Below are 27,119 nucleotides of genomic sequence, written 5' to 3'. Positions count from 1 at the left end.
GAATTAGCAAGTCGTTGTCTGAGAGACAGCAGCTTTTCACATGTAAATGCCACCACCACACATACAATGTGTTGGAATGTGTTCCAAGCGGAGGGGAACACACTAGTTTTGAACTCTTTATGTGATGGTTAGTTTCAGTTAAAGTCAAGCTACATTTATTTATGTTTTTTTTTACACATTTTATAAGTGTGTGCTAGAACAGGCAAGCCGAGCAGTTGCTTGGGGCCCCAGTGAACAAAGGGGCTCCTGAGGGTTGTCTAAATGTACTCCACAGAAAGGACAAAAGTTGGCAATTTGTAATGATGCAAGTGAGTGATGGAAAATTAACTCATTGCATATGGAGGGAGGAGTGGATTCTAATATTTCAGTGCCATTGACGACTCTAGGCAATGGACATCCATCGCCATCAATGGCAGCCAGTGAGTTAAATTATAATATTATAATTATAATAATCTGGTCCGGCCCACATGAGATCTAATTGTCATGAATGTTAACAAAGATTGTTTTTCCAAGTCTGTTTTAGTCATTTTGTTCGTTATCATAAACGAAAAAGGACTTTTTGTAACTGTCTCCTTCGTTTGTTCTGCATATTACCATCATCTAGTGTTGGGACTCGAAAAACAACATTTTGACGAAAATTGACAGCTGTCAATGTTAGCCAATAAGTTAATTTTAGGGCTGCAGTTATCAATTATTTTAGTAGTTGGTTAATCGATGAACTAGTTAGATGGAATAATCAAGTAATCGGACAAGGAACATAAAAAAATTAAAATACATCAGCAAAGGCTCAAATGGTATAAAAAAATAAATAAACAAATGAACAATTGGCTAATCCACATTGCAAAAGTCCGCTAGCTTAAATGCTATAAATCGCTAACTTTTTTTTTTTTTTTTTACAATGCTCTTAACAAATGGTTCCAACACATATTCCCACAAAAAAGCTAAATGTACCTATAAACTAAATTATGAATGCATTAAAAAAACATGAGCTCAAACAAAAACTATGCTTATGTTGGTCTTAATAGGGAGCAGCTGGATTCAGCCATGTGAAATGAGTTATGTCATATTCACTGTTGCCACCTGAGGGCAGTGCATCCACCCAAATCAATAAAACTAAATGCAAACACTTTCAAAACAAACCATTACAACGCCACTTTAAGTAAATGAATACTTGAAGCAGCAAAATATAATTTGAATCTTTTATTTAATCGAAATATTCGAGTTAATCGCTGCAGTGCTAGTTAATTTATCTGATAGAATTAAATCTGTTAGAGAAAAAGGAAGGTTGTTGATGTGTTTCCTTAGTTTGAGTGTTTTTAGTGGTTAGTAATGTATGGTCAATGTAAAACTAGGTAATTTTTTAAAGCAACTCTGCTGTTTGACACCCGATACAGCTAATGATTTCAAAATAGTAATAAACAAAAAATCAACACAGAGCCTAAATCATAACCACGTGAAAACGTTTTATTATAAACTAAATAATTATTAAATACGTCAAAATTTCAGCGAGTCAACAACATTTTATTGACGAAATAGCCCTCAGCTAGTTAGCAGCAAATTCGCTTTAGTTAGCTAGACAGTTATCTAATCTATCTATCTATCTATCTATCTATCTATCTATCTATCTATCTATCTATCTATCTATCTATCTATCTATCTATCTATCTATCTATCTATCTATCTATCTATCTATCTATCTATCTATCTATCTATCTATCTATCTATCTATCTATCTATCTATCTATCTATCTATCTATCTATCTATCTATCTATATTGAATCATTGTGCCTTGTACATTTACATAAGTATTTTGTATTCATGTTATGACCAAGTTCCCAATTGTTCTTTAAAATTATTCATAGTTAAGAAAAGAAAAGAAATAGCCATCAACTTCCGTAGGCAGAACCGGAAGTCAGACGGCAGGAGAATTAGGACAAAAAGATACGGTCGCGAGTTATGCTAACAGCTAACGTTTATCATGTAAAATACAGCAAGACGTAGCGTAAATTACACGGGTTGAACATTTTAATATAATTCTACGAGTTTCTGTAAGTATAGCCATGCGAACAGCTTTAAAACATTGAAATTTGTAGACCAATTAAGGACGTTTTTAGGCTTCCGTAAGCAGCATTTCCGGGGCGAGCTTTGCTAGAGCTGCCTGCAACACGTGTGGTAAACAAGCATGGACGACTCGGAGGAATGGAACGATGTGGCTAAAAGTCCAAGTTTGAAGAACCTGACGGACGGAGGCTTCGGTGTTCTCAAAGACAAACAATGCAAAGCTGTGCAGGATTTAGTCCGAGCTCATATTGAGTCCTTCGACCAAGCCCTGGGTGAAGGACTCAATCGCGTAGTGCAGGTAACGCGACAAAACTTAATGTCTGTTCTTCAAAAAGCCACCAAAGTGATTGAAGTTTAGACTTTTAACGAGGGATACATATTTGGGTTTGTACGCGTTCAAATTAAATCGAGTTGGGTTGATATTGCACGGTTATTTTATCATTATGGCCTCAAATTTTGTATTTCTCCTGGGTAAATCGGAAAGGAAGTCCTCTTAATATAGCTAAGAAATTATTTTCAAATGTATTTAAATTCCTTCATAATACAGATATTATTTGGGGTCATATTAAACCTGTTTGTCATCAAAATACACTTGGAACCCTTAATACCTGGATGTATGTTTAACAAAAATTGTTAAATATTTGGGCTGCAGCTATCGATAATTTTAGTAGTCGATTAATCTATCTGCCAGTTAGTTCGAAAATTCGGATTAGGAACATTTATTGCGTTGCAGAATCAATTTTAGGAGATGTAAGACAAAGGCTAGGTAAGATTGCACTTTCAAACGAGCATTAAATGCGAATACAGAATAAAATTCCGGAGTGTTTATTCAAACTATGCGAAATTGCACTTTCATTCGCTTAAATGAAAGCGCAACAATTTATGTAGTTATTTAGACCGTTTGAGGTTCAAACGGTCAAAAAAATTAATGAGGATCTAAGTACGACAAACGAACAATTGGCTAACTTGCATAGCAAAAGTCCGCTATCTTAAATGCTATAACATGCTAACTTTTTGAAAATTATTATAATCTTAACAGATCGCTTATTCCCACAAAATCTGCTATATATACCTATAAACTAAATTGCGAATGCATTAAACATATTACCTCAAACAAAAACTTATTACGTTGGTCTTAACAGGGAGCAGCTGAATTCAGCCATGTTAAATGAGTTATGTCATATTCACTCTTGCCACTAAAGGGCAGTGCATCCACCCAGATGTATAAAACTAATTTCAAACACTTTCAAAACAAACCATTAAGAATACTCAAAGCAACAAAAATTGATTCGAAGCTTTTTACTAATCAAATTTCTCGAGTTAATCGATTAATCGTTGCAGCACTAGTATCTATAAAGTATTGGAGGTATACATAAGTACATATAAATAGTATATATCGTCTAGGGTACGTAAAAATAGTAGAAATATACTAAATAAAGAACATTTTACATGAAAAAAAGGCAAAAAAATGACCAAATCAAATACAAATATAAAGACTAATGAGGGCAAAAACTTAAAGACAAAAATACGGATGTTTAAAAAAACGATTAAATTGAAATTAAAAGATTATATAATATAATATTATAGATTAAATAAAAAGAAGAAACATTTTTTTATTTGTACACTTAAAGGTGTTTTAATGCTTTTTTTTTGTTAAAAAAAAATATTTTTTTAAAGTTAAAATGGTAAATTTGAAACATATAATTTAATCTGAATTATTTTCCTATTTTTTTCTATATATTTTGTATATTTTATTTTTTATACATATGTTGTTGTTATTATAATTATCATGACCATTATAATTAGTTTTTTTCTTGTTGTATTTCTTTTATAACTGCTCAAAATATGAATCAATATATAGGCCTGTGTTTTTTTCTTTGAATGACTTTTGAAATGTCATAAAATTTTGAAAAATTCAATTATTACTTTATTTTATGTAACTAAATATTCCCCCAAAGATTCTTGACATATATATATATATATATATATATATATATATATATAATATATTAGGGCTGTCCAACGATTAAAATTTTTCATCGAGTTAATTACAGCTTAAAAATTAATTAATCGCAATTAATCGCAATTCAAACCATCTATAAAATATGCCATAATTTTCTGTAAACTATATGTATATTCTGTAAAATAAATTGTTGGAATGGAAAGATAAGACACAAGATGGATATATACATTCAAAATACGGTACAAAAGGACTGTAGTGGGCACGTCACTCTACTGTCATTTAAATCTGTCTATGCTGTCCTCACTCCGAAGCGTCTACTTTTTCCAAAGCTAGACAGCTACTGAACAACGCCTTAATAATTAGACTTCTTCCTTTTTCATCTGATTTATTAATAAAATGGCCTCAAACCATTGTCCTCTTTAGACCGTCGTAAAACTACAAAAAAAAAGTACACAAGCATTGCATTAGCAACAACGTTAGCTTAGCACGCTATACAGGTTCCCTAAACATAAACAAAAAGCGTCTCATACAAAAAATATAACATTTCGCTTACTAACATAATATGTACATTCTTTACAACAACCATACTTACAGACAAATCTTGTCCAAGGATCATATAAGCACATTATCAGCCCGAGATGTCGTGCAGCCATATTGAACTGGACTGAAAACAATAAACCATGTCGCAAAGCGACCACAAGAGTTCGCTGTTGGACAGCACAAAAAGCCTTGCTGTAAAACTTACCAAAAGGCAGAATACTTTCTGAGCGGGACATGTGCGTTAATTGCGTCAAATATTTTAACGTGATTAATTTAAAAAATTAATTACCGCGCGTCAACGCGATAATTTTGACAGCCCTAATATATACAAATATGTTTTTTTTTTTATTTGAGTTGGTTTTTTTGTCATAAGATTCAACTGATTTAGATATAACTTGTTTTGAATTCTCTGAATATTTTCATAAAATATTTCAATATCATTGTAAAATAACCTTTTACTGTGCCTTTATTTTCATTAAAATTGCAACTTTTCTTGCAAAATATTGCATTTTATCATATCCGTAGTATTGTATTACATTTCACTGACTGAACATATTGAGATTTGATGTTAACTCAGTCACTACAATTGACAGTGATGATTGATGAATATCCAAAAGGGAGGACGGGAAAGATTAGAGAATGACTGGAGTTTAGTGGTTACCATCTTGATTTTCATTGGTGTTTTGCTGTTCCGTTTTTTTTTTTTTTTTTTTTTAATGTTCCCAGTCCATCCCGCCGCTTGAGTTCATGTCGAAGGAAGTGCGCATTGGCCTGACCTTTGTGGACGCCTGCGTCTTCCCGCCCGCCGTCTCCAAGGGCAGCGTGTGCCGCGAGACGCGGGTCTTCCCGGCCGAGTGTCGCGGCCGCAGGTGTTCGTACAGAGGCCGGATAGTGGTGAGTGACGCCGGGCCCGCCGCTATCCGGGTTCCACCCGCCGCTTTTTCATCTCTGGCTTTTTGGCAGGCGGACGTGAGCTGGTCTGTGAACGGTGTCCCTAAAGGAATCATCAAGCAGTCACTGGGGCAAATTCCTATCATGGTCAAGTCCAAGCTCTGCAACTTGGACGGAATGACGCCGCGGGAGCTGGTTAGCCACCACGAGGAGGCCGAGGTACTCTCAGAATTTGATGTCATCCTGGAATATTGAACGGAGGTTGGGCCACAGGTGTTCAATTGGTGGTGCGGGGGCTAGATTTGGCTCGCCCATATCATTGTGTGTTATCAAATCATTTCATGTGCATCGACTTAAAAAAAATGTAGTTTTCAAAAATGAAAAAACATTAAAAATTGTTTTATAGATGAAAAAAAAAAAACAATACAAATATGAAAAACGAAAACAAAGATACTTTAGAAAATGGTGCATTTTTTTCCATTAGAAATTATTATTATTATTTTTTTTCTTCAGATTTTAATTAAAAAGTAAAAAGAATTTAACGAAATGCTTACAAAACTAAAATGTTGACTTTAAATTTTTTAAATGGGCTTCCTCAGGAACATTTTTTTCAGAAAAAGAAGAAATAAAAAAAAAAAAAAAAAGAATTTTTTTTTCCTTCTTTTGAATAAAAATAAAAATACATAAAAAATTGAAATTGTATATTGGTAAAAAACAGTTAAAATGTAAGAGACAAAAATATTTTAGAAAGTAAATTTTTTTTAATTAAAAATCATTCATTGATAAATATAAAAAATTTAAAAAATCAAGAAAATATTTTTTTCTTTTAATAAAAAAGAATGTATGTTTACTATTTTCCCATTATTTCCTTAAGAATAAAAATATTTTTTCCCCCAAATGATTTTCCCATTTTTAAATAAAAATTAAAAGTACATCGAAAAATGAGAATGTTTTATAGATAAAAAAGTTTAAATGAAAAAGAAAAAAATATTTTAGAAAATATTTTTTTTTCTTAAAAGCTAAATATATATTTAAAAAAAATACCAAGATATTTTCACTTTTTCCTGTTTTTTTTTTAACAAAAAGTTAAAAGAAAAAAAATACATACAAAATTAGAATGTTTTCTCATTTTTTTGAATTCCTTTTTGTTCATATTTTTTATTGTTAAAAAAGTTTTCCCCATATAATTTCCCCTTTCATACAAAATAAAACTACATAAGAAATTGAGGATGTTTTATTGATTAAAAAAAAAGTTTAAATAAATTTAAAAAGAAATGTTTTAGAAAATAGAAAATTAAAATATTGATACATATTAAACAAAAACAAGAGAATATTTTCATTTTTTTTTCTCCTGTTTTTTTAAATAAAAAGTAGAAGAATAAAAATAGAAATGTTTACTGCTTTCTCATTTTATAAATAAAAAAAAGGAAGATAAAGTTTAAATTTAAATACAAATACTCTAAAATTTAAAATACCAGTAAATGTTTTTTTTAATAGATTTTTAAAATCAATATACTGTTTATATCAAGAAACATTTTCCCTCCTTTTTTTATATTTCAAATAACAAAAAATACATTCAAAATTAAAATGTTCCCCGATTTCACAATTTTTTTGTTTTGATTAAAAAGTGTGAATAAAAATCTAAAAAATATAAAAAGAATCTTGTGTGTTTTTTTTTTGACGTCTGGCACAGTCAGTGGCAGCCAAAGAGTTAAAAGTAGTCAGATGTAGGGTTTCAATGAAAACTGAAAAATAAAAATATTTTAAAAATTAAAATGTTTTTTTTTTCAATTAATACATACTGGTTTTTATCAATATAATATCTAGAAAAAATTCTTTCGTTTCCTCTTGTTAATGTAAGAAAAATTGGAATTTTAATTCTTTTCACTCTAAAAATTGTAAATTAAAAATATTTTAAAAATTAACATAAAAGTTTTTTTTTGAATTAATAAATACTGTTTTATAAGCAATAAAAATATAATATTAGAATGTTAACTCTTTTTACTCCAAAAATTGTAAAATACAAAAAAATTAAAACGCAAGTTTTATTTCTTTTTGAACGTCGGGCACCGTCAATGGCAGCCAAAGAGGTAAAAGTAGACTCATCTTTTCAAAGTAGGGTTTCAAGAACTAAAACCTAAATAAAAATTTCGCCTTTGGACCGGAAGTCATATCCGCCTCACCGCCGTTTCCAGGAAATGGGCGGCTACTTCATCGTGAACGGCATGGAGAAGGTGATCCGCATGCTGGTGATGCCTCGGAGGAACTACCCCGTGGCCATGTCGCGACCCAAGTGGAAGAGCAGAGGACCGGGATACACGCAGTACGGTAAAGTCCTACTACTCGCCCAAGGCACCTTCCGCGACAGCCTTCCCGCCAACGCCGTTTATCCGCAGGTATCTCCATGCGCTGCGTCAAGGAGGAACACACGGCCGTCAACATGAACCTTCACTATCTGGAAAACGGAACGGTCATGCTCAACTTCATCTACCTCAAGGAACTTTTCTTCCTACCGCTGGGCTTCGCGCTTAAGGTAGTTCTGCTCGACACGTTCCTAGCCAGCTCCCCTCTTGACGTGGCTTTTTGTCAGGCTCTGGTGGATCTGAGCGACTTTGAGATCTTCTCCGAGCTCGTCAAAGGCGTGGAGGACAACTCTTTTTATCGCAGCTGCGCGTGCGAGATGCTGCGCCTGGTGTCGGAGGAGGGGTGCACGTCGCAATCGGCCGTGCTCCAGTACCTGGGTCAACGTTTCCGCGTCAAGTTGTACCTGCCCGAGTGGTACACCGATCAGCAGTGCGGCAGCTTTTTGCTAGAGTACGTACACTCGCTTTCACGTTTAGAGCCGGCGGCCGAAATATCAGGTCGATATCAGCCGATATCGTAGCATAACTCGAGCGATATGTTAGTCAGCCGATAAATGGACTTTAAAACAAATATCAGTAAAATCCAACATAGGTCGACCACTACTTTTTTTGTTTTGCAGCGAGTGCATCTGCATCCACCTGCGGACGGGCCCGGACAAGTTCCGGCTCCTGTGCTTGATGACGCGCAAGCTCTTCGCCTTGGCCAAGCAAGAGTGCTTGGAGGAGAACCCCGACGGCATCTCTTGCCAGGAGATCCTCACTCCGGGACAGCTTTTCCTCATGTTCCTCAAGGTCAGCCAAAAAGCAAGCAGAAGAAAACTGAGGAAATAATAAAATATAAATAATATTAATAATAATTATAAATATATTAGAAAATAATCCATAAATAATAAGAAGTGACCTATAAATGCTTCAAATTCAAAGGAAGTGACCTGGGAATGCCCCAAAATCAACGGGAAGTGACTTGGAAATGCACCAAAAATCAACAGGAAGTGACCAAAAATCAAATGGGAGTGACCCATAAATCCTTTCAAATCAGAAGTGACCTGTAAATGCACCAGAAATCAACAGGAAGTGACCCGTAAATTCCCTCAAATGAATTGGAAGTCACATTGGAATGCACCAAAAATCAAATCGGAAGTGACCCGGAAAGTCCCTCAAAATCAAAAGCGTCCTGTAAATGTCCCAAAATCAATAGGAAGTGACTTGCAAATGCACCAAAAATCAACCAAAGTGACCCGTATTTTCCCTCAAATTAAAAGCATCAAACCAACCGAAATCAACAGGAAATGACCTGTAAATGAACCCAAGATCAAAAGGAAGCGAGCCGCAAAGGCACCCAAAATCAACAGGAAGTGACCTGCCAAGGCGCCCAAAATCAACAGGAAGTGACCCAAAATCGACAGGAAGTGACCCAAAATCGACAGGAAGTGACCCGTAATCGTAAATTCCCTCAAATCAAAAGCACCATGTATATGCCCCAAAATCAACAGGAAGTGACCTAGGAAAGCTCCAAAATCAACCAGAAGTGAACTGTAAATGCACCAAAAATCAACCGGTAGTGACCCCAAATCCATAGGAAGTGACCCTCAAATTCCCTCAAATCAAGAGCATCCTGTAAATGCTCCAAAATCAACAGGAAGTGACCCGCGAATGGCCCACAATTAGAAGAAAGTGAGCTGTGAATGCCTCAAAATCAACAGGAAGTGACTCGTAAAGGCACCCAAAATTAATAGGAAGTGACCTGTAAATGCACCTGAAATCAACAGGAAGTGACACAAAATCAAAAGGAAGTGACCCCTAAATTCCCTCAATTTAAAAACCAACAGGAAGTGACACAAAATCAACAGGAAGGGACTGGTGAACGCATCAAAAATGAACAGGAAGTGACATGTGAATGCACCAAAAATGTAATAGGAAGTGATGAAAAATCAACTGGAAGTGACCTGAGAATGCACCAAAAATCAACAGGACATGACCCGTGAATGCACCAAAAATCAATTGAAAGTGACCCAATATCAACAGGAAGTGACCGGTGAATGCACCAAAAATCAACAGGAAGTGACATGTGAATTCACCAAAAATTTAACAGGAAGTGGTCCAAAATCAACCAAAAGTGACCGGTGAATGCACCAAAAATCAACAGGAAGTGACATGTGAATGCACCCAAAATTTAATAGGAAGGGATGAAAAATCAACTGGAAGTGACCTGAGAATGCACCAAAAATCAACAGGAAGTGACCTGTGAATGCACCAAAAATCAACAGGAAGTGACCTGTGAATGCACCAAAAATCAATTGGAAGTGACCCAAAATCAACAGGAAGTGACATGTGAATTCACCAAAAATTTTACAGGAAGTGGTCCAAAATCAACCAAAAGTGACTGGTGAATGCACCAAAAATCAACAGGAAGTGACATGTGAATGCACCAAAAATTTAATAGGAAGTGATGAAAAATCAACTGGAAGTGACCTGAGAATGCACCAAAAATCAACGGGAAGTGACCTGAGAATGCACCAAAAATCAACGGGAAGTGACCTGTGAATGCACCAAAAATCAATTGGAAGTGACCCAAAATCAACAGGAAATGACATGTGAATTCACCAAAAATTTAACAGCAAGTGGTCCAAAATCAACCAAAAGTGACCAGTGAATGCACCAAAAATCAACAGGAAGTGACATGTGAATGCACCAAAAATTTAATAGGAAGTGATGAAAAATCAACTGGAAGTGACCTGAGAATGCACCAAAAATCAACAGGAAGTGACCCGTGAATGCACCAAAAATCAATTGGAAGTGACCCAAAATCAACAGGAAGTGACATGTGAATTCACCAAAAATTTAACAGGAAGTGATCCAAAATCAACCAAAAGTGACCGGTGAATGCACCAAAATTCAACAGGAAGTGACCTGTGAATGCACCAAAAATCTAACAGGAAGTGACCCAAAATCAACAGGAAGTGACCCAGAATCAACAAGTGACCTGCGAATGCAACAAACATCAACAGGAAGTGACCCAAAATGAGTAGGAAGTGACCCATAAATGCTTCAAAATAAAAGAAACCCGGGAATGCCCCAAAATCAACAGGAACTGACCTGCAAATGCACCAAAAATAAACAGGAAGTGACCCGTAAATTCCCTCAAATTAAAAGCGTTTGTTCATGCCCCAAAATAAACACGCGCATTTTCTATTCATAAAATCAACTGTTTAACCTTGAAAGAATGAGCAAGGCTGCTCTTTTGTGTCCCTTGAACACTGACGTTTTCGTCTCAATTGGCGCTAGGAGCGGATGTCTGCGTGGTTGACGTCCGTCAAGTTGGCCTTTGAAAAGCGAGGAAGTCGCTTGAAGGGCAGCTGGACAGTGGAGAACGTCATCAAGATGTTCAACCTGGGAACGGACCTCACCAAACCTTTTGAATATTTGCTGGCCACCGGAAACCTCAGCTCTAAGAGCGGTGAGGAGGACACTCGTCGGCCGCGTGGCGAGCCGGCCCTCCCATTTGAAATAAATTGGACGTCTATCCTCGTCAGGTCTGGGTCTCCTCCAGAATACGGGTCTGTGCGTGGTGGCGGACAAGCTGAATTTCATCCGCTACGTGTCGCACTTCCGCTGCGTCCACCGCGGCGCCGCCTTCGCCAAGATGCGCACCACGTCGGTGCGCAAGCTGCTGCCCGAGTCGTGGGGCTTCCTGTGCCCCGTCCACACGCCCGACGGCGAGCCCTGCGGCCTCATGAACCACATGACGGCCAGCTGCCGCGTGGTGACGGAGTCCGCGCCCACCGCCGGGCTGCTGGCGCTCGTCTGCGCGCTGGGCGCCACCCCGGCCGACGCCGTCCCCGCGCGTCCCTTCTCCGAGTGCTACCCCGTCCTGATAGATGGCGCTCTGGTGGGCTGGGCGGAAGCCGAGCTGGCGCCGGGAGTGGTGGATGCGCTGCGTAGGTTTAAGGTAACCTCCTTTTTTTTTTTTTTTAAAAGCGTCTAGTCATCACTGCTGTGAAATGAGTTTGTCACTAGTAGACAGAAAGTGACCTGTGAGTGCTGCCAAATGAACAGGAATTGACCCGTAAATGCCCCAAATTGTACAGGAAGTGACCCGAAAATGCTCCAAAATGAACTAGTGACCAAAAATTATCGGGAAGTGACCTGTAAAAGTCTCAAAATGAACAGGAAGTGAGCTAAATTAACAGGAAGTGACCCAAAATGAACAGGAAGCTACTTGTAAATACCCTAAAATCAAAAGAAATTCACCTGTAAATGCCCCAAATTGAACAGGAAGTTACCCAAAAATTACCCAAAAATGAACTAGTGACCAAAAATGAATAGGAAGTGATCCCATAATGAACAGGAAGTGAGCCAAAATCAGTAGGAAGTGACAGATAAATACACCAAAATGAACAGGACGTGACCCTTGAATTCCCCAAAATGAACAGGAAGTGACCAGTGAATGCCCCAAAGAACAGGAAGTGACCCAAAATGAACAGGAAGTGACCCAAATTGAACAGGAAGTGCCCTAAAATACTCCCAAAATGAACAGGAAGTGACCCAAAATGAACAGGAAGTGACACGAAAATACCGTAAAATGAACAGGAAATGACTCATAAATACCCTGTAATGAACAGGAAGTGACCCCAAAATGCTCCATAATGAACAGGAAGTGACCCAAAATGAACAGGAAGTGACCCGTGAATGCCCCATAGAACAGGAAGTGACCTGTGAATGCCCCAAAATGAACAGGAAGTGACCTGTAAATGCCCCAAAATGAACAGTAAGTTACCCAAAATGAAGAGGAAGTGACACGTAAATACCCTAAAATGAACAGGAAATGACTCATAAATACCCTGAAATGTACAGGAAGTGACCCCAAAATGCTCCACAATGAACAAGAAGTGAGCCAAAATGAACAGGAAGTGCCCTAAAAACAGTCCAAAATGAAAAGGGAGTGACCCAAAATGAAGAGGAAGTGACACATAAATACCCAAAAATGAACAGGAAGTGACTTGTAAATACCCTAAAGTGAACAGGAAGTGACTCATAAATACCCTAAAATGTATAGTAAGTGACCCAAAAATGCCCCGCAATGGACAGGAAGTCAGCCAAAATGGACAGGAAGTGACCTGCAAATTCCCCATAATGAACAGTAAGTGACCCAAAATGAATAGGAAGTGACCCAAAAATGCTCCACAATGAACAGGAAGTGAGCCAAAACGGACAGGAAGTGAGCTGAAATAAATAGGAAGTGACCCGTAAATTCCCCAAAATGAACAGGAAGTGACTTGTAAATACCCTAAAGTGAATAGGAACTGACCCAAAAATGCCCCACAATGAACAGGAAGTGAGCCAAAATGGACAGGAAGTCAGTCAAAATGGACCGGAAGTGACCTGTAAATTCCCCATAATGAACAGTAAGTGAACCAAAATGAACAGAAAGTGACTTGTAAATACCCTAAAGTGAATAGGAAGTGACCCAAAAATGCCCCACAATGAACAGGAAGTGAGCCAAAATGGATAGGAAGTGAGCCGAAATAACTAGGAAGTGACCCGTAAATTCCCCAAAATGAACAGGAAGTGACCCTTAAATGAACAGGAAGTGACCTGTAAATTCCCCTAAATGAACAGGAAAAGCGCCAAAAATGAGCAAGATAAAAGACTCCAAAATTAAGAGGAAGTGACCCAAAATGAACAGGAAGTGATCTGTGAATGCACCAAAAATCAACAGGAAATGGACCAAAATCAAAAGGAAGTGACCTTTGAATGTACCAAAAAGCAGCAGGAAGTGAGCCAAAATGAATAGGAAGTGACCTGTGAATGCACCAAAAATCAATAGGAAGTAACCCAAAATTAACAGGAAGTGACACGTAAATACCCTAGAGTGAACAGGAAGTGACCCAAAAATGCCCCACAGTGAACAGGAAGTGAGCCAAAACGAACAGGAAGTGACCTGTAAATGGCCCATTGGCTGCCATCACTCCTACTTCTAATTGGAGGTCAAGCGCCAAAAAAGGCTAACATTGTCACCTGTCTCTAGGTCCTGCGGGAGAAGAAAGTCGCTCCCTGGACAGAGATTGTCCTGGTGCCCAAGACGGGCAAAGCAAGCCTCTACCCGGGCTTGTTCCTTTTCACCACACCGTGCCGCATGATGCGCCCCGTGCGCAACTTGGAGCTGGGCAAGCGGGAACTCATCGGGACCTTTGAGCAGGTAGTAGCCGTCCAAGGCGGGAAAAAAGCCGCAGAGCGAGATCCTCCTTTGTCCTACAGCTGTACGTGGAAGTAGCCGTGACTGAATCGGAGGTGCGGGCGGGCGTCACCGGCCACCAGGAGCTCTTCCCGCACAGCATGCTCAGCGTGGTGGCCAACTTCATACCGTACTCCGACCACAACCAGAGTCCCAGGAACATGTACCAGTGCCAGATGGGTGAGTGTCAGGAAGTAGGGTTACTTCCTGTAGATATAGGGGCATTCCTATTCATTTGGAGGGATTTCAGGCTGACTTCCTGTGGATATTCGCTAACTTTGTGTTGATTTGGTGGCATTTCAGGGTCACGTCCTGTTGGTATTGATTCACTTCCTGTTGTTTTGGAGGGATTTCACAGTGACTTCCTTTTGACATGAGGTCACTTTCAATTTGGGGCATGTTTGGGTCACTTCCTGTTTATATTGGGTCACTTTCTTTTGTGTTGGAGATTTCAGGGTCACTTCTTGTTGATATGAGGTCACTTTTGTTTTGAGGAGGTGGGGTTCAGGATCACTTCCTGTTGATTTGGGGGCATTTCAGGGTCACTTCCTGTTTACATATTGAGGCACTTGCATTGATTTCGAGGCTTTCCAAGGTCACTTCCTGTTCATATCTGGCCCTTCCTGTTAATTGTGAACCCTTTAAGGCTCACTTCCTGTTGATATTGGGTCACTTCCTGTTGTTTTGGAGGGATTTCAGGGTCATTTCCGGTTGATAGGAGGTTACTTTTAATTTGGGGGCATGTTTGGGTCACTTCCTGTTTATATCGGGGTCACTTCCTGTTGATATGCGGTCACTTTTGATTTGGGGACATGTTTGGGTCACTTCCTGTTTATATCTGGTCACTTTGTTTATTTGGGGATATCAGGGTCACTTCCTGTAAATATTGGGACACTTCCTGTTGATTTTAAGCCATTCCAAGGTAACTTCCTGTTAATATTGGGCCCTTTTAATTTGAAGACTTTTCAGGCTCACTTCCTGTTGATTTTGGGGTCACTTCCTGTTTATATGAGGTCACTTTTCATTTGGGGGCACGTTTGGGTCACTTCCTGTTTATATCGAATCAATTTCCATTGATTTGGGGCATTCCAGTGTCACTTCCTGTTCATATTGGGTCACTTCCTGTTGATTTTGAGGCATTCCATGGTCGCTTCCTGTTGATACTGGGTCAATACTGGGTCACTGTGGTTAATTTGGGAGCATTTCATGGTAACTTCCTGTTGTTTTTGGAGGTGTTTCAGGGTCACTTCCTGTTGATATGAGGTCACTTTTAATTTGGGGGCGTGTTTGGGTCACTTCCTGTTTATATCAGGCCACTTCCTGTTGTTTTGGAGGGATTTAAGGGTCACTTCCTGTTGATATAAGGCCACTTTTAATTTGGGGGCGTGTTTGGGTCACTTCCTGTTTATATCGGGTCACTTCCTGTTGTTTTGGTGGGATTTAAGGGTCACTTCCTGTTGCTATGAGGTCACTTTTGATTTGGGGGCATGTTTGGGTCATTTCCTGCTTATATCGGCGTCACTTCCTGTTGTTTTGGAGGGGTTTCAGGCTCACTTCCTGTTAATTTTGGGGCATTTTGGGGTCACTTCCTGTTGATATGCGGTCACTCTTGCTTTGGGGGCATGTTTGGGTCACTTCCTGTTTATATTTGGTCACTTTCTGTTTATTTGAGGGATTTCAGGGTCACTTCTTGTCCATATTGGGTCACTTCCTGTTGATTTTGAAGCATTCCAAGGTTGCTTCCTGTTGATATGAGGTTACTTCTTTTGGTTTGGGGGGATTTCAGGGTCACTTCCTGTTATCGGTTCACTTCCTGTTGTTTTAGGGGCTTACAGGGTCACTTCCTGTTGATATGGAGGCATTTTGGGTTCACTTCCTGTACATATTGGGTGACTGTTGATTTTCCATTCCAAGGTAACTTCCTGTTGATATTGGGCACTTTCTTTTCATTTGAAGGCCTTTCAGGCTCACTTCCAGTTGATTTGGGGCATTCCAAGGTCGCTTCCCATTGATATGAGGTTACTTCTTTTGGGGGCATTTTAGGTCACTTCCTGTTGTTTTTGAGGTAATTAAACGGGTCACTTCCTGTTAACTTGGTAACTTCCTGTTGATTTTGAGGCATTCCAAGGTAACTCCCTATTGATATCGGGTCACTGGGGTCAACTATGGGTCAGTTCATGGCCACTTCCTGTTGTTATCGGTTCACTTTCTCTTGTTTTGGGGGTTCTCGGGGTGACTTCCTGTTGATATTGGGGCATTTTGGGTTCACTTCCTGTACATATTGTGTAACTAATTGTTGATTTTGGGGCATTCCAAGGTGGCTTCCCATTGATATGAGGTTACTTCTTTTGTTTTGGGGCCATTTTAGGTCACTTCCTGTTGTTTTTGGGGCAATTAAACAGGTCACTTCCTGTTAACTTGGTAACTTCCTGTTGATTTTGAGGCATTCCAAGGTCACTTCCTGTTGATATCGGGTCACTGGGGTCAACTAGGGGTCATTTCATGGTCACTTCCTGTTTTTATCGGTTCACTTCCTCTTGTTTTGGGGGTTCCCGGGGTGACTTCCTGTTGATATTGGGGCATTTTGGGTTCACTTCCTATACATATTGGGTAACTTCCTGTTGATTTTGGGGCATTCCAAGGTTACTTCCTGTTGATATTAGGAAACTTCCTGTTGATTCGGGGGCTTTTGAAGTCACTGCCTGTTGATATCGGTTCACTTCCTGTTGTTTTGGGAGGATTTCAGGGTCACTTCCTGCTGATATGGGGGCATTTTCGATTCACTTCCTGTATGTATTTGGTAACTGTTGATTTTGAGGCATTCAAAGGTCACTTCCTGTTGGCCCTTCATGTTAATTTGGAGGCCTGTCAGGCGAACTTCCGTTTGATATTGGGTCACTTCCTGTTGTTTTGGGGGGATTTCAGGGTCACGTTGTAATGGTATGAGGGCATTTCGGGTTCACTCTTTGTAAAATTGGGTAACTGTTGAATTTGACGCATTTAAAGGTCACTTCCTATTGATATCAGGTACTTCCTGTTAATTTGGAGGCCTTTCGGGCTCACTTCCTGTTGATTTGAAGGCATTTTGGGGTCACTTTTAATTTGGGGGCCTGTTTGGGTCACTTCCTGTTTATATCGGTCACTACCTCTTGATTTTGGGCATATCAGGGTCACTTCCTGTACATATTGGGTTACTTCTTGTTGATTTGGAGGAATTCCAAGGTCGCTTCCTGTCGATATGGGGTTACTTCTTTTGTTTTGGGAGCATTTCAAGGTCACTTCCTGTTGATATCAGTTGTGGGCACTTCATGGTCACTTTCTGTTGTTATCGGTTCACTTCCTGTTGTTTTGGGCGGGATCTCCGGGTCACTTCCTGTTGATAAATATCCTAAATGTTAGCTGTCATCGAAAGCTACCATCAATGACCGTAAAAGTTGTCAAAAATGATTTTGGTTTACAGGTAAGCAAACAATGGGCTTCCCTCTCCACGCCTTCCTGGAGCGCTCGGACAACAAACTGTACCGACTGCAGACCCCTCAAAGCCCTCTGGTGCGTCCCTCCATGTACGACCGCTACCAGCTGGACAACTACCCGAGCGGCACCAACGCCGTGGTGGCCGTCATCTCCTATACGGGCTATGACATGGAAGACGCCATGGTGAGTTGCGAACGCGCTCGCCGCTCAGGCGTTTTTACATTTTTGGCGATTTCCAGATCGTCAACAAATCGTCGTGGGAGCGCGGCTTCGCCGACGGCTGCATCTACAAGACGGAAATGGTGGACCTGGCCGATAAGGCGCGCGGCCAGGAGGGCGTGGTTTTCGGCGCCAAGCCGGGAGATCCCAAGGTCAACGGGCGACTGGACGCCGACGGACTCCCGCCCGTCGGTGCCACGCTCAGCTACGGCGATCCCTATTACTCCTACGTCAACCTCAACACCGGCCAGGCCTTTGTCACCTTATACAAGTGCGTAGTTAAGATACCGGTTGGGAAATAAGCTAATGTCACTGCATTGACTTTAATGGGAATGTTGCCCCCTGTTGGTAGGGGCGATGAATGGTGTTTTCAGGCCTCTGTCATGATTTGAAATGACTTACTCGTGAACGTCCAAACCGATTGAAGCGGGACGGTTGGCAGTGAATTATGGGGCCTTTCAGGGTCACTTCCTGTTGCTTTGGGGGCATTTCAGGGTCACTTCCTGTTGATTTGCGGTATTTTGAGGTCACATCCTGTTATCTGGGCACTTGTTAATTTAGGGGCATTTTAGAGTCACCTTATGTTAATTTTGTGGCATTTCGGGGTCACTTCCTGTTGATTTGGGGGATTTTAAGGTCACTTCCTATTATCTGGGCACCTCATGTTAATTTTGGGGCATTTCGGGGTCACTTCCTGTTTATTTGGGTGGTATTTCAGGGTCACTTCCTGTTAATTTTGGGGCATTTCAGGGTCACTTCCTGTTGATTTGCCGTATTTTGAGGTCACTTCCTATTATCAGGGCACTTCCTGTTAATTTAGGGGCATTTCAGAGTGACCTCATGTTAATTAGGGGCCTTTCGGGGTCACTTCCTGTTGATATCAGGTCACTTCCTATTGATTTGGGGGATTTTAAGGTCACTTCCTATTATCTGGGCACCTCATGTTAATTTTGGGGCATTTCGAGGTCACTTCCTGTTTATTTGGGTGGTATTTCAGGGTCACTTCCTCTTGATATCATGCTTTTCAGGGTCACTTCCTGTTAATTTGTTGGCATTTAAGGGTCACTTCCTGTTCTTATGGGGGCATATTGGGGTCACTTCCTGTTTATCAAGTCACTTCATGTTGATTCACTTCCTGTTCATATCTGGTCACTTCCTGTTGATTTGGGGGCATTTCAGATCACATTCTATTGTCACTTACTGTGGATGTGGGGGCATTTTAGGGTCACTTCCTGTTCTTATGGGGGCATTTCAGGATCACTTCCTGTTGATATCTGGTCACTTCCTGTTGATTTAGGGGAATTTTGGGGTGACTTCCTGTTAACTCGTCACTTCCTGTTCTCATGGGGGCAATTCGGGGTCACTTCCTGTTGATTTCAGGTCACTTCATGTTGATATGGGGGCTTTTAAGGTCACTGTTGTTATCTGGTCACTTCCTGTTGATTTGAGAGCATTTCAGGGTCACTTCCTCTTGATATCAGGCCTTTCAGGGTCACTTCCTGTTGATTTGGGCATTTCAGGGCCATTTCCTGTTCTTAATATCAGGCTTTTCAGGGTCACTTCCTGTTCTCATGGGGGCGTATTGGGGTCACTTCCTGTTTATCCAGTCACTTCATGTTGATTCACTTCCTGTTGAGTTGGGGGCTTTTGAGATCACTTCACATTCTATGGTCACTTCCTGTTGATTTGGGGGCATTTTAGGGTCATTTCCTGTTCTTATGGGGGTATTTAAGGGTCACTTCCTGTTGATATCTAGTCACTTCCTGTTGATTTGGGGACATTTTGGGGTCACTTCCTGTGGATAACTCGTCACGTCCAGTTCTTATGGGGGCATTTCGGGGTCACTTCCTGTTGATTTCAGGTCACTTCATGTTGAAATGGGGGCTTTTGGGGGGCACTTCCTATTAACTGGTCACTTCCTGTTCTTATGGGGGCATTTTAGGGTCCCGTCCTGTTCTTATGGGGGCAATTACGGGGCCACTTCCTGTTGATTTCAGGTCACTTCATGTTGATATGGGGACTTTTGGGGGCACTTCCTATTGATATCTGGAGAGTTCCTGTTCTTATGGGGGCATTTTGGGGTCACTTCCTGTTTATATTGGGTCACTTCATGTTGATTTGGGAACTTCTGAGGTCACTCCCTATTAACTGGTCACTTCCTGTTCTTATGGGGACAACTACGGGTCACTTCATGTTGATATGGTGGGTTTTTGGGGGCACTTCCTATTGATATCTGGTCACTTCCTATGAAAATGAGGTCACTTCCTGATGATTTGAGAGCATGTCAGGATCACTTTCTGTTAATTTGGGGCATTTTAGGGTCACTACCTGTTGTCATGGGCGCATTTCGGGGTCACTTCCTGTTGATTTCAGGTCACTTATGTTGATTGGGGGGCATTTCCGGGTCACTTCCTGTTGATATAAGGTCAGTTCATGTTAATATGGGGGTTTTGGGGGTCACTTCCTGTTATCTGGTCACTTCCTGTTAATTGGGGCATTTTAGGGTCACTTCCTGTTGTCATGGGTGCATTTCGGGGTCACTTTCTGTTGATTTCAGGTCACTTCATTTTGATTTGGGGGCATTTCTGGGTCACTTCCTGTTGATATAAGTTCAGTTCATGTTAATATGGGGGTTTTGGGGGCATTTTAGAATCACTTCCTGTTAATATGAGGTCTTGTTGATTTGAGAGCATTTCAGCATCACTTCCTGTTAATTTGGAGGCTTTTAAAATCACTTCCTGTAGGTGTCAGGTCACTTCGTGTTGATTTGTAGGGCTTTTGAGATCACTTCCTATTATCTGGTCACTTCCTGTTAATTGGGGGGGCATTTTAGGCCACTTCCTGTCGATATGAGGTCACTTCCTGTTGATTTGGGGACATTTTGGGGTCACTACCTGTGGATATCTGGTCACTTCCTGTTGATTTGAGAGCAATCTAGGGTCAGTTCCTGTTAATTTGGTGGCATTTCAGGGTCACTTCCTGTTTATAGCGATTCAGTTACAGTTGATTTTGAAGCATTCGCTGTCAACCCTCCTGCTTCAAACCGATTGGACGTCAACGCCGTCAACCAATGAATTAAAAGTTTATCTGGAGAAAACAAATGACTTTGTCTACTTTCCTCAGGAGCAACGAGGCGTGCGTGGTGGACAACATCAAGATCTGCGGCAACGACGCCGGCACGGGCTCCTTCAAGCGCGTGTGCATCACGGTGCGCGTGGCGCGCAAGCCCACCATCGGCGACAAGTTCGCCAGCCGCCACGGCCAGAAGGGCATCCTGAGCCGGCTGTGGCCGGCCGAGGACATGCCCTTCGGCGAGAGCGGCGTCAGCCCAGACATCCTCTTCAACCCGCACGGCTTCCCCTCGCGCATGACCATCGGCATGCTGATCGAGAGCATGGCGGGTAAATCGGCGGCGCTGCACGGACTGAGCCACGACGCCACGCCCTTCGCCTTCTCCGAGGAAAACTCTGCGCTGGACTACTTCGGCCAGGCGTTGCGCGCCGGCGGCTACAACTATTACGGCACCGAGCGACTATACAGCGGTACCAGCGGCCTGGAGCTGGAGGCCGACATCTTTGTGGGCGTGGTTTACTACCAACGCCTCAGGCACATGGTGTCCGATAAGTTTCAGGTAAGGTCGTGCGACATTTATTCGTTAAATTACAATGTAACACTGAATTGTTTAGACGGAGAAGATCGCAAAGGTAAGGAGGGGCCAGAAATGCCCTAAATTTACAGGAAGTGCCAGAGAAATGATCCCAAATCAATAGGAAATGACCCTCCAAATCAACAGGAATTGACTCGTAAACCCTCAAACTCAACAGGAGGTGAACGGTAAACCCTCCAAATCTACTGGAAGTGATGCAGAAATGCCCCAAAATCAATAGGAAATGACTCAGAAGTGCACCAAATCAACAGAAAGTGACATAAAAAATGCCCCCAAAATACACAGGAAGTGACCCATAAACACCCCAAATCAACCGTGAATCAATAGGATGTGAAGTAAATGCCCCAAATTAAATGGGAAGTGACCCAGAAGTGCTCCAAATCAACAGGAAGTGACTTGTAAATGCCCCAAATCAACAGGATGTGTCCCTTAAACCCTCCAAATACATAGGAAGTGACACAGAAATGCCCCAAAATCAAATGGTAATGACCCAGAAGTGCTCCAAATAAATAGGAAGTGACCCGTAAATGGCTCCAATCAACAGGAAGTGACCCCAAAATGCCCCCAAATTAACAGGAAGTGACCAGATAGTATGAAATGGCATAAAAAGCCCCAAAATCAACAGGAAGTGACCTGATATAAACAGGAAGTAACTCCGAAATGCCCCTGTGAGAACAGGAAGTGACCCTGAAATACCGCAAAAACAATCAGAGGTGACCAGATATCAACAGGAAGTGACCTCAAAAGCCCCCATATCAACAGGAAGTGACCCCGAAATGCCCCTGTCAGAACAGGAAGTGACCCTGAAATACCGCAAAAACAATCAGAGGTGACCAGATATCAACAGGAAGTGACCTCAAAAGCCCCCATATCAACAGGAAGTGACCCCGAAATGCACCCATGAGAACAGGAAGTGACCGTCCCAAATCAATAGGAAGTGACCCAGAAGTGCTCCAAATAAACAGGAAGTGTCCCTTAAACCCTCCAAATCAACAGGAAGTGACGCAGAAATGCCCCAGAATCAAATGGTAATGACCCAAAAGTGCTCCAAATCAACAGGAAGAGACCCGTAAATGCCTCACATCAACAGGAAGTCACCCGTAAATGCTTCAAATCAACAGGAAGTGACCCGTAAATGCCTCAGATCAACAGGAAGTGACCTGTAAATGTCGCTAATGAACAGGAAATGACGCATAAATGCCCCAAAATAAACAGGAAGTGACCCGTAAATGTCTCAAATCAACAGGAAGTGACCAGGAAATTTCCCAAAATCAACAGGAAGTAACCCGTAAATGCTCCAAATTAAATAGGAAGTGACCCAAAATGCTCCAAATCAACAGGAAGTGACCCGTAAATGCCACAAATCAACAGGAAGTGACGCGTAAATGCCTCAAATAAACAGGAAGTGACACATAAATGCCCCAAAATAAACAGGATGTGACGTATAAATGCCCCAAAATCAACAGGAAGTGACCCATAAATGCCCCAAAATCAACAGGAAGTGACCCAGAAATTCCCCAAAATCAACAGGAAGTGACCCGTAAATGCCCCAAATTAAATAGGAAGTGACCCAAAAGTGCTCCAAATCAACAGGAAGTGACCCGTAAATGCCACAAATCAACAGGAAGTGACGCGTAAATGCCCCAAAATCAACAGGAAGCGACGCGTAAATGCCCCAAATCAACAGGATGTGAAGTAAATGCCCCAAATTAAACAGGAAGTGACCCAGAAGTGCTCCAAATCAACAGGAAGTGACGCAGAAATCCCCAAAATCAACAGGAAGTGACCCGTAAATGCCCCAATTCAACAGGAAGTGTCCCTTAAACCCTCCAAATCAACAGGAAGTGATGCAGAAATGCCCCAAAATCAACAGCAAGCGACCTAGAAGTGCTCCAAATCAACAGGAAGCAACCCGCATCGGCTCCCTTAAATCAACGGGAAGTGACCTGTAAATGCCCCAAAAATCGACAGGAAGTTACACACCAGAAACAGAATAACTTCCTAGTTTACCAGTACCTACCTTTTCCAGTAGATTCATCCAATCAGCGACGAGTGCACTTTTGAATGGTTTCTTACCTTTTCCAGTGACTTTACGTCATTTTCAAGTTTTTGAATTTGCCGTTGCGTTTTGTACGGGGAGTAGAATTGAAATCTATGCTCTGGCACAGGTGCGCACGACGGGCGCTCGCGACAAGGTGACCAACCAGCCGGTGGGCGGCAGGAACGTCCAAGGCGGCATCCGCTTCGGCGAGATGGAGCGCGACGCCCTGCTGGCGCACGGCTCGTCCTTCCTGCTGCACGACCGCCTCTTCAACTGCTCGGACCGCTCGGTGGCGCGCGTGTGCGTGGACTGCGGCAGCCTGCTGTCGCCGCTGCTGGAGCGTCCGCCGCCCGCCTGGTCGTCGGCGCGCCACCGCCGCACCGTCTGCGCGCTCTGCGGCAAGAGCGACTCCGTGGACACGCTGACCGTGCCTTACGTCTTCCGCTATTTCGTGGCCGAGCTGGCCGCCATGAACATTAAAGTCAAGCTGGACGTCAAGTGACCGCCGCCGCCACTTTGACCGTCCCAGTTGGAATGGATTTGACGTCTATCGCTGTCAATGAGTTAATAAGCAAGCGGCTAATTTATGGGTTGCTAACTACATGGTAAAATGGACAGGACTGAAATAGCGCATTTTTCTGCAGGGTTACCATGCCCAAAGCGCACACCAATGGGGCTGGTGCCAACCCATTGGAGGCAAATCAGGGTTCAGTGCCTTAGCCCAAGGGCACTTCGACAGTGGGCAGTCGTAGCCGGGAATCGAACCGCTGACCCTTCGGTCCAGCTACCAACTGCGCCACGGCTGCCCAACTAGCAAATATGTGTATATGTATACATATTAGGGCTGCAGCTATCGAATATTTTAGTAGTCGATTAACCGATGGACTAGTTAGTTCGAATAATCGAGTCATCGGATAAGAAACATGAAAAATTAAAATACCTGAGCTGAGCCTCAAATGGTATAATTTTTTTTTTTAATGAGGATCTATGTACAACAGAAGAACAACTGGCTAACTTACATAGGAAAAGTCCGCTTGCTTAAATGCTATAAAATGCTAAAATTTTATTTACAATGCTGTTAACAAATGGTTCAGACACATATTCCCAAAAAAATGGCTAAATATACCTGTAAACTAAATTATGAATGCATTAAAAAGCATAAGCTCAAACAAAAACTTAGCTTATTTTGGTCTTAACAGGGAGCAGTTGGATTCAGCCATGTGAAAAGAGGCAGACCAGAGGGCAGAGTATCCACCCTAATCAATAAAACTAAATGCAAACACTTTCAAAATAAACCATTACAACGCCACTTCAAGTAAACGAATACTCGAAGCAACAAAATTTAATTCCAATATTTTTTTCTAATCGAATACTCGAGTTATTCGATTAATCGTTGCAGCACTAATATAGATGTGTGTTTATATGTAAACTATATGTGCATACAGTATAAGCTATATGAATTATGTATATATACAGTGGGGCAAATAAGTATTTAGTCAACCACCAATTTTGCAAGGTCTCCAATTTGAAAAGATTAGAGAGGCCTGTAATTGTCAACATGGGTAAACCTCAACCATGAGAGACAGAATGTGGGAAAAAATCTGATTTTTAAAGAATTCACTTCCAAATTAGTGGAAAATAAGTGTTTGGTCACCTACAAACAAGCAAGATTTCTGGCTGTCAAAGAGGTCTTAACTTCTAACGAGGCTCCACTCGTTACCTGTATTAATGGCACCTGTTTTAACTCATCGGTATAAAATACCTGTCCACAACTTCAGTCAGTCACACTCCAAACTCCACTATGGCCAAGACCAAAGAGCTGTCGAAGGACACCAGAGACAAAATTGAGACCTGCACCAGGCTGGGAAGACCGAATCTGCAATAGGTAAAACGCTTGGTGTAAAGAACTCAACTGTGGGAGTAACTATTAGAAAATGGAAGACATACAAGACCACTGATAAGCTCCCTCGATCTAATGATAAGAACGGTGATCAAAAATCCCAGAACCACACTGGGTGACCTAGTGAAGGACCTAGTGAATGAGCTACAGAGAGGGCAGCGTAGGGTCGGTTGCCAACGGGCTTACAATCACAAGGGAGTCACGTGATTTCTGGTTTCTAGATCAGAGCTGATTTTTGAACACTCCACCCCTCCCAATCTTATAGACCCCACCACCCTTCTTTCCCTGGTCAACAGGCCCCCCACATACAACTGACAATAGCACCAACATATTCATAGTGTAGACGTTTAATGTATTTCTTGTTGTGTTTTTGTGTTCTGTTCCCCCATAACCCCTTCCTGTTCGAAAAATAAAAAATAAAGTAGAAAACTCTATAAGAAAAAAATTACAATTTTTTTGAAAAATCCTCACAAACCTGGTGTAAGAATTTTTTCACTATTTGCTTGAACACTGTTAAATAGGGGAACACCATTTGTTTTCAACCACCAGATGTCCTCGGACTCCTCACCACACACCCAGGTCTCTTTGACTTTGGGACATTTATGGTTTGATTCCTGATGTTTTTGTATCACTTCATGTTTCATTTGGGTCACTTCCTGTTGATTTAGGGACATTTATAATTCATTTAATGGTGTTTTTATGTCGCTTCATGTTAACTTTGGGGCATTACGGGTCCTTTTCATTTTTGGGGTGCTTTTAGGTCAATTCCTGGGCATTTTTGGGCACTTTCATTTCCTTTTAATTCTAAAGTATTCTTGGGTCATTTCCTACGAACAAATATTTATTTACTGTCTGTTACCCTCCCACTTCAATTGAATTGGACATCTATTGCTGTCAAAGGCAGACAAAGACAAATCCACATTTTCTGGTGGAAATAAAGACTGGTCAGAGTTTAGTCATTTTTTTTTTATTGAAACAAAAGTTTTGGGAAAAAAAATCTTTACATTTACACAACGCATACAAAGAACATAAAATAGACATTTAAAAAACACGAAACATTTTATATTTTTCTCACACTCGGTACAAACGAGGCGAGCTTCCCCGCAAAAAGTTAAATTACAAAATTGAAAGGGAAGATGTTAAAAATTGCCATCTTGTTAAGAAAAAAAAAAAAAATCTGCGGTAGAAAAAATAGCATCTTAAGCTAATGTTAGCACGTCTTTGCTTAGCAACCAGTGGTTTTTTTTGTTTTGTTCTGAACATATATTATCGCTATGTATCATCTTTCTAAACCAATATAAATTTTTTTTTTTTTTAAATCATTTTTTTGAGCAAACAAGCTAATGAATAAAACGTCATTTTTTGGATGGATTTTTTATGTGTTGGATAAAAATGTCAAGGAGCACCAAGTTAAAGTCGGAGCATTTTAGCAAAACTTGAGCAGTTGGCTTTGTGTTAGCGCTAACAGCTAACATGTCTGAGAAAAAAATTGAAATTGTGGTCACAAAATTGGAAGTTATAAACCAAATGTACGTCTATTGTTGTAAAATAAATTATCTTTAGAGTGTTATCACTCATCAGCATGTATGCGTATTTATTAATTGTATTTTTTATAGATGTTTTATGAATGTATAATTTTACATATTTATTTAAAAAATATATACATAATACTGAAGAAAATATATATAATAATGCGGATGTGTTGTCCACGTCATGTGATGGTTTAACCCCTTGGTGCATGAATTTTTAAATATTTGAAAAAAAA

At 40.9% G+C, this 27,119-nt stretch overlaps 1 protein-coding gene across 2 annotated transcripts; it reads left to right on the top strand.

Moving 5' to 3' along the window:
- The first annotated feature begins 1,913 nt into the window (after positions 1–1,913).
- On the top strand, positions 1,914–26,309 carry polr1b (RNA polymerase I subunit B). 2 transcript variants are annotated; one of them, XM_057841394.1, is made up of 16 exons: positions 1,914–2,048; positions 2,115–2,359; positions 5,291–5,458; positions 5,528–5,674; positions 7,651–7,783; positions 7,852–7,988; positions 8,046–8,269; positions 8,439–8,610; positions 11,104–11,275; positions 11,352–11,767; positions 13,847–14,017; positions 14,077–14,233; positions 17,514–17,710; positions 17,767–18,017; positions 20,870–21,377; positions 23,582–26,309. In XM_057841394.1, the coding sequence occupies exons 2-16, from the start codon at positions 2,183–2,185 to the stop codon at positions 23,954–23,956; spliced, it is 3,405 nt and encodes a 1,134-aa protein (XP_057697377.1). In that variant the 5' UTR covers positions 1,914–2,048; positions 2,115–2,182; the 3' UTR covers positions 23,957–26,309. The 2 variants fall into 2 exon arrangements, with proteins under 2 accessions (XP_057697377.1, XP_057697376.1); XM_057841393.1 differs by having other exon boundaries at positions 1,934–2,359.
- The last annotated feature ends 810 nt before the right edge of the window (positions 26,310–27,119 follow it).

This window comes from Corythoichthys intestinalis, chromosome 7 (genome assembly GCF_030265065.1).
Source record: "Corythoichthys intestinalis isolate RoL2023-P3 chromosome 7, ASM3026506v1, whole genome shotgun sequence".
In the NCBI taxonomy this organism is placed as follows: Eukaryota; Metazoa; Chordata; class Actinopteri; order Syngnathiformes; family Syngnathidae; genus Corythoichthys; species Corythoichthys intestinalis.
The sequence above is the reverse complement of the archived record's forward strand: the minus strand, read 5'-3'. Positions and strand labels throughout refer to the sequence as shown.

Coding starts and splice junctions, on each gene's coding strand:
- polr1b (XM_057841394.1), top strand. CDS start 2,183: ATGGACGACTCGGAGGAATGGAACGATGTGGCTAAAAGTCCAAGTTTG. Junction 7,784..7,851: donor ACCGGGATACACGCAGTACG/GTAAAGTCCTAC, acceptor GTTTATCCGCAG/GTATCTCCATGCGCTGCGTC. Junction 21,378..23,581: donor TGGTGTCCGATAAGTTTCAG/GTAAGGTCGTGC, acceptor GCTCTGGCACAG/GTGCGCACGACGGGCGCTCG.